The sequence below is a fragment of the Cibotium barometz genome, chromosome 3 (assembly GCF_041138505.1).
Source record: "Cibotium barometz isolate CiBa-2024 chromosome 3, ASM4113850v1, whole genome shotgun sequence".
In the NCBI taxonomy this organism is placed as follows: Eukaryota; Viridiplantae; Streptophyta; class Polypodiopsida; order Cyatheales; family Cibotiaceae; genus Cibotium; species Cibotium barometz.
In genome coordinates, this window is record NC_141048.1 from 62,630,507 (window position 1) to 62,638,692 (window position 8,186).

At 40.0% G+C, this 8,186-nt stretch overlaps 1 protein-coding gene across 1 annotated transcript; it reads left to right on the top strand.

The window, feature by feature from the left end:
- The first annotated feature begins 457 nt into the window (after nucleotides 1-457).
- NMD3 (nonsense-mediated mRNA decay NMD3 family protein) lies at nucleotides 458-2,641 on the top strand. Its single transcript, XM_086779766.1, has one exon. The coding sequence runs from the start codon at nucleotides 721-723 to the stop codon at nucleotides 2,275-2,277; it is 1,557 nt and encodes a 518-aa protein (XP_086635892.1). The 5' UTR covers nucleotides 458-720; the 3' UTR covers nucleotides 2,278-2,641.
- Nucleotides 2,642-8,186: the final 5,545 nt, after the last annotated feature.

Genomic DNA, 8,186 nt, shown 5'->3' on the forward strand with positions numbered 1-8,186 from the left:
GGATGTTGTTTTTGCTCCATCAAAGAGAAAACCATGTTTGTAACATATTTTTCTAGAGTGAAAATATCAATTGAAACTTGATATTTTTTTTAAAAGAAGAAAAATAAAATATGGCCAGTGTTTTTGCCCCATCAAAGAGCTCTACTTCACAAAAAACCCTATTTGTAACATATTTTTCTTGGGTAAAATATTAATTTCATGGGTTGAAAAAAACATTTTTTCCGAGAGAAGTTCCTAAAGAGAAGGCCAGGGCTGAAATTTGAAGGCCTACTCTAACCTTCAATTGGAAGGCCATAAACTAGGTAGACCTTCAAAATATGTATGTTTATGTGTAACCCTAAATTCACGATTCAGACTAGGTCCAAGGCTACGTGTGAGGCGGTTTCAGACTCCTCCCATTTTCGGCTTCTCCAGCCGCCCGGCCTGGAACCCTGTAAGCCTCTGCGCCCAATCTTATACCCTTGATTATGCTCAGCGGTCATCATCATCCCGCTCTCACAGCCCTAACCATTGTTTGCTTATCCCAAATAATTGTAATCGACTTGCTGCTCGGCTGATCCGAAACCCTAGTTACAGATTACTTGGAGAAATCAAGTCCATTTCAATCGAAACGCTAAGAATTTGCTTCAGTTCCGGGCTTCATCGGGGACCCCAACTTGTTCATCGTCCCGAGGTAAGCGATACCCTAATTTGTTCCATATTTCTCTCAGAGAGTCGGCTATGGCGCAGAGCTCTGTCTCCGACATGTTCACGGTGCCGCATACAGTTGGGAGGGTATTGTGCCCCATGTGTGGGGTTTCCATGCCGCCCAACCCCGCCAACATGTGCGTGGCATGCTTGCGCACACAGGTGGACATCACAGAGGGTCTGCAGAAGCATGTCACAGTGCTTTTTTGCCCCGAATGCAACAGCTACCTGCAGCCGCCCCGGACATGGATCAAGGCACAGCAGGAGTCCAAAGAGCTCCTCACCTTCTGCATTAAACGGCTAAAGAACCTCAACAAAGTCCGGCTTGTGGACGCTGCATTTATCTGGACAGAACCTCACTCTAAAAGACTCAAGGTTAAGCTCAAAATTCAGAAAGAGGTCATGAATGGTGCCATCATGGAGCAGGGATATGTTGTCGAGTATGTGGTTGACGACCACATGTGTGAGAGCTGCTCCCGTGTCGCCGCAAACCCTGACCAATGGGTCGCCTGCGTCCAGGTACGGCAGAAAGTAGACCACAAGCGCACTTTCTTCTACCTTGAGCAGGTCATTCTCAAGCACAGTGCTGCAGCACAGGCCATCAACATCAAGCAGATCCATGATGGAGTAGATTTTTTCTTCTCTAACAGGAGCCATGCCCTCAAATTTGTTGATTTCCTCGGCAATGTGGTGCCCATACGCAGCCGCCATGACAAGCAGCTTGTTTCACATGATCCCAAGAGCAACCATTATAACTACAAGTTCACATTTTCCGTGGAGATATCCCCCATTTGCAAAGATGATCTTATATGTCTACCGCAGAAGGTTGCAGTTGGTCTTGGAAACATAGGCCCTCTTGTTCTCTGTGGTCACGTTTCCAACAGTTTGTTACTTCTTGACCCACAAACACTCAGATCAGCATTCGTTGATGCTACACAGTACTGGAGAGCACCGTATAAACCTCTTCTAAGCAGTAGGCAGCTTGTTGAATATGTGGTTTTGGATGTCGAAAAAGAGCACATGCCAGGGGGAGGGGGGAAGTTCACATTGGCACAGGTGCAAGTTGCACGGGTGTCCGACTTCGGGAAGAATGATCTGATTTTCACTGCAAAAACACACTTGGGTCATCTCTTGAACCCGGGGGATTATGCCCTCGGGTACGACCTGTATGGTGCAAACATGAATGATTTTGAGCTGGACAAGTACAAGAGTTTGGTGCTACCGGATGTTGTGCTCGTGAAGAAGAGCTATGAAGAGAAGAGGCAGAAGAAGAGAGGGAAACCAAGGCCATGGAAGCTAAAGAGTTTGCAGATGGAGGTGGAAAACAGTGCCAGGGGTAGAGTGGATGAAGAGAAGAGAACTGGTGACTTTGAGAAGTTTATGGATGAACTGGAGGAGGATCCAGAGCTGCGGGCAAATGTTGCCGTATACAAGAATGCTGCTTACAAGGACCAATCAGAAATGGGATCTATGACTGATGGAGAAGAGCCTCCTACAATACCATTGGAGGAACTGCTGGCTGAGCTCCGGTTGGAAGAAGGAAGTACAGCTGCATCAGAAGATGAGGACGAGTACATGGATGCTGCCTAATCAATCTGTAGCGGTCTTTTGACTGATTGAATACTATCATGCAAAATCTGGTGTATGGGTCTCCCAACTATCACAGTCGTCTGGAGTGTGCAAATCTCGATCATGGACATGAGCGTACTGACTTGTGCCAGTAAAGCATCCTTGTCAGGTTTCAGCTAATGCATTTTTACCTTCTCAATTGACCTATGGTTTTACTTGGTTTTGCTGTTCCTTGTGCCTAAGTTATCAAGGATGAGTTAAGAGGTTAGGCTATAGGGCCTGAAGTAGAGCAATGTGAACATGAGCAATAATACTTGTTTTAGTCAGAGACTCTGTAATTATGTCATTAGTAATGTTGGCTCTTTGGAAGTTGCCTTTTTTTAAATTGTTTATCTTGTTACCTTCTCAAAATGGTGACAGCATCACGTTAGTTCAGCCATATTTATGTGGATTTAATTCTTTTAGTGCAGCAAAGTATGCATGTGACAACAAGCGAGCCCTTCTTTATGCATATACATAGTTGGTTCCAGTCCACAACTGCTGTGAAAAACACGTAGCACAACAATTTTTTTTTAATGTGCCACAGGCATTTCTTTAACAAGTGGCTCGTAACGTCAATTTGAGTCTGGAACCTGCAAGTTCTACTGATGAGCTCCATTTGGTGCTCTTACCTTACAAAACTGGCAGGACCCTCATCATCGAGGAGTCAATGAGCTCAAATTGGTGCCCTCACTCTACATATGAATGCACTCAAAACTCACAGATGTGGAGCATTAAGATATGTCCACCCTTGGAGGACCTGTAAGTCTGTAAGAGCATATGACTTATTTCTTGATGTTTGTGTGAGTTTCTTTGGATTGACTTTATCTGTGTCCTCATTTTTTCTATGGACCTTTTGCATCCTCTTTTTTAATCTTTACTGCATATTAGGTGCCAAGATTCAACCCCCAACCCACGTGTTGGCAGGCTGGGGAGGTACCACTTGTGCTGAGCTTGCTGGCACATTTAGGGGCTTCTTAGTCCTGCAGCATATATTACTTGTACTGCTCCTCTATTTATCCATGTGATTTTGTCCTCCTGCTACTACCAGCTCTAGACTCTGCTTCCCATAACTCTTCAGGTTCATTGGAGATCAAGGAAGGCAATCTTCAACGTGTTCCTTGTAGTGATGGAGAGTAAGCACCCACGCTTCACATTACATCTGATGCACGGAGCGCTGTGGTCACAATAGGAAAGTTGCGATAATGCATATACAACCCATGTCTTTCTGCCACCTTGAGTGGTCCAAAGTAGAAGTGCTTGATTTTAAAAAAATTAACTATGAAATTTGTCAAAAGCAAAGAGCAAACTATTACTTCAGACTGCTATGTAGTGCTCTTCTTTACAATTCAGCCTTTCTTTATCTTAGAATGTTTAACAAAAAGATTAATTAAACTTTTCTTACTGTTTACTCTCTTGAAAATTAAAAATTATGTAGATTAGAGTTCTTTACATCTAATTGGGGTTAAGTTAAATTGAAAATAGAATGTTAAAAATGAGAAATGGTCAGTCATACAAAGCAGGTTATAACAAAAAATTTTAAAATTTTGTGGAAAAGAAAGTTCATTTTTATATTATTTCAAAAGAGTAATTCTCACCGTTTGTGCATTCTAAAAGAAATATTCTAATTTACTCCATGTACATATTCACCTATAAATATGCATGGATATCACTGATATTAATTATTAAAATTAATTTTTATGCATAGAAAGATGCATAATAAAAATTTTTATTATAAAAGTGTTGTTTTCATTGAATTTAATTTTTATGCATAGAAAGGTGCATAATGAAAATTTTTAATTATTAAAATTCATTTATATGCATAGAAAGATGCATAATGAAAATTTTTCTTATAAAAGTATTGTTTTCATTGAATTTAATTTCTATGTATAGAAAGGTGCATAATGAAAATTTTTATTATAAAAGTGTTGTTTTCATTGAATTTAATTTCTACGCATAAAAAGGTGCATAATGGAATTTTTTTTAATAAAAGTGTTATTTTCATTGAATTTGATTTTATGCATAAAAAGATGCATAGAGGATTTATTTTTATTTCAAAAGTGTTATTCTTATTAAAATTGATTTTATGCATAGAAAGATGCATAAAGGATTTATTTTTATTTCAAAAGTGTTACTCATTAAAATTGATTTTATGCATAGAAAGATGCATAAAGGATTTATTTTTATTTCAAAAGTGTTACTCATTAAAGTTGATTTTTATGCATAAATAGATGCGTAAAGAATCTTTATATCAAAATTAGAATTCTCTTAAATTCTATTAATAGATGTAATAAGATGTGATGAGAATCAGATAGATGTGAATGAATGGATGGATGGATGGATGTGATGTGAATAGAGGTAATGAGATGTGAGGTGAATAGATGTAATGAGATGTGATGAGATAGGTGTGGATGAATGGATGGATGGATGTGATGTGAATAGAGGTGATGAGATGTGAGGTGAATAGATGTAATAAGATGTGATGAGAATCAAATAGATGTGAATGAATGGATGAGCTGTGATGTCATGTGAATCAGGATGTAAATGAATGATATGTGATGAAAATGGATGTGAATGTATAAGTGAAGAATCGATGTGGTTATGTATGTGAAGAATGGATGTGGATGTATGTGAAAGAATGGATGTGGTTATGTATGTGAAGTATGGATGTGGATGTATGTGAAAGAATGGATGTGGTTATGTATGTGAAGAATGGATGTGGATGTGTATATGAAAGAATCACATGCATGGTGTGTATTAGTGGTACGAGTGTGTATGTGAGAGAATCACATGCATGGTGTGTATTAGTGGTACGAGTGTGCAGACAATAATTGGATATGCCCAATGGGTAAGTGTTTGGATATTTAATATTACATTAGTATGGTGTGAACTTATTATTGTGGGTATGTCGATTTTGGAAGATGGAGAGTGTGTGAAGGAGTTGAGTGAGAGCTAATTAGGGTTTATGCAAGTGTTGTTTGTACATCCCAATTCTATTTACATGGTATCAGAGCATAGGTTATTCTCACATTTGTTGGAATTAGGGTTAGGGTTGCAACAATGCACACACACAAGATAGAGAAGCTTGAGAGCACACAAACTCACTAGATTAGAATGAACAAATGTGTGCCAGATACAAAAGATAAGTACACACCCCAAAATGAGTAGATAAGAGGGTGTACATACGCACAAGAGAAAAAACCTCCTAGTGAGGAAAAAAGTACCCCGGGCGGTCCTAAGTGTGTTCACACACATCACTACCATCATATAATGCTACAAATCTCCCCTGGAGTGATGATGTGAACATGTAAAGGGTATGACTGATCAATCTTGAAAAGGCAATAAGCCCAAAGATTTATGATGAAAAGCTTCAAACTTTTCACGAGAAAGAGCCTTCTTGAATAAATCTGCCATGTTGTCAAGTGTAGGCACATAGACCAAGCTGATCTTTGCTGCAGAGAGTCTTTCCCTGACATAGTGGTAATGCACCTCAATGTGCTTAGTGCGAGCATGAAACACTGCGTTCCTCGTCGTAATAACTGCTAATGCGCTCTGGCTGTCAATGAAAATCATAGTGCTAGACGACTGTCCAACACCCAAATAAGCCATAAGACGTCTGAGCCACACACACTCAACTATAGCTGTAAAAGCTGCTCTGTACTCAGCTTCACAGCTAGAAGTGGCCACTTTAGGCTTCTTCTTGTTGAGCCATGATACACATGAATCACCAAGGCGAAAGCAAAACCACTAGTGGACACTCGTGTGTCATAATATCCAGCCCAATCTAAATCACTGAAAGCATGCAGCCGTGACTCACCCCCCTTTGGATAAAATAACCCAAAATACTAACTGCCCTATAAATAGCAAAAAACCCGCTTAATAGCCTGCCAATGCTTCGTACCTGGGCTATGCATAAATTTGCTCAACTGTGAGACTGCATTCTGTATATCTAGCCTCGTATTGCACACATAAAGAAGGAATCCAACAGCATGCTGATACAAACTAACATCAAAAGAGTCTCTTGCATCTGGAAGACTAAGTCGAGTACCTATCTCCATAGGTGTAGCCACAGGTTTACAGTCTCTCTTCAAGATTGAACCTCTTCAAGATTGAACCTCTTCAATAGCTTCTGTATATACTTAGCATGCTGATACAAACTAACATCAAAAGAGTCTCTTGCATCTAGAAGACTAAGTCGAGTACCTATCTCCATAGGTGTAGCCACAGGTTTACAGTCTCTCTTCAAGATTGAACCTCTTCAATAGCTTCTGTATATATTTAGACTACAGCATAGCAATGCCATCATTGCACTGCATAAACTGAATCCCCAAATAGTAATGTAAGGATGCCAAATCTGACATCTCAAACGATGATTACAAATCAGCCTTAAAGGCTGAAATCTGATCTATATTGGGTCCCGTGAGCAGCATGTCATCAACATATAGAACGATGACTAAAAATGTGTCCTTACTCCTCTTCACATAGAGAGTACTCTCTATTGGGTTGTTGCAAAAATCGTTTGCAACCAAGTATATATGAATCTTCTTATACCATGCTCTAGGAGCCTACTTAAGGCCATAAAGAGCCTTTTTCAGTCTGCATACTTTAGACTCTTCTCCTTTCACAAAATCAGGAGGCTACAATACATACGCCTCCTCATGTAAATCACCATTTAAGAATGCAGTCTTAATGTCCAACTGATGTACATTCCACCCATGATGTGCTGCCAAAGCAATGAGACACCTAATGGTAGTTATACGAGATGTGGGTGCAAAGGTCTTATCATAGTCAATGCCCTTTTGCTGGGCATACCCCTTTCCAACAAGTCTGGCCTTGTAGTAATCAATGCTATCATCTGCTTTGCATTTTAACTTGTAAACCCACTTAGTACCAATGGCCTTCTTGCCATGAGGTAGATCTGTCAAATACTAGGTGTCATTATTGAGTATAGAGTTATACTCATCCTACATAGCAGCATCCAATGATCATCATCCTGTGCTTCCTCAAAGGAAACAGGCTCCTCCTCATTACATAAAGTAGAAACGAGAACATGATCCACATGAGAATAATTTACATGATGAGAATGTGCATGAGTTCTGCTAGGTAAAGCATGAGTTCTGCTAGGTAAGGAGCTGCCAACTTGCTATCCCTCAATGTCTACACAAGCCATTTTGGCATACGCCTAGATTCTTCTATGGCTGCTCTCTCCTCATCCATTACATCCTCAATACTTGCCTCATCAAAAGGCTGATTTTGCACCTACAAAGACTGAATTTCAGCACTTGGTTGAGCATTCAATTATTGTACTTATGGCTGCCCTCTATTAAACAAAGGTAGGAGCGAATCAAACATGTCTTGTGAGCATACATTCTATTGTTTTTTGCATGAAAGCATGGGCTGAACTGAGTTTTTGACAAAAACAACATCTCTACTTACCAAAATCTACTTTGATAGAATGGTAGAATCTATATCCCTTGCTTTTCGAACTGTATCCCACAAATATGCATTTAACTGCCTTATCACATCAAGCTTACTGCATTGTTGCTCAGGCACAAGAGCATAAGTAAGACAACCAAAAACACGTAAATGAGCCATAGAAGGCTTCCTACCATGCCAAGCTTCATAAGGAGTTTTAGACCTGCAAGGCCTCGGTAGAGTATTTGTTCAACACATAGTTTGCGCACATAGTTGCCTCTAACCAAAAACCATGAGGTAAATCACCATACATCGTGCCATCTCCATGAGAGACCTATTCTTCCTCTCAACCACACCATTTTTCTAAGGTGTGTATGCCCATTGATGCCTTATGCCTTTTTCAGCCACATATGCATGAAATTCCTTGGGCATATACTCCCCCCCTCGATCTGAACGAAGGGTGCCAACTTTACATT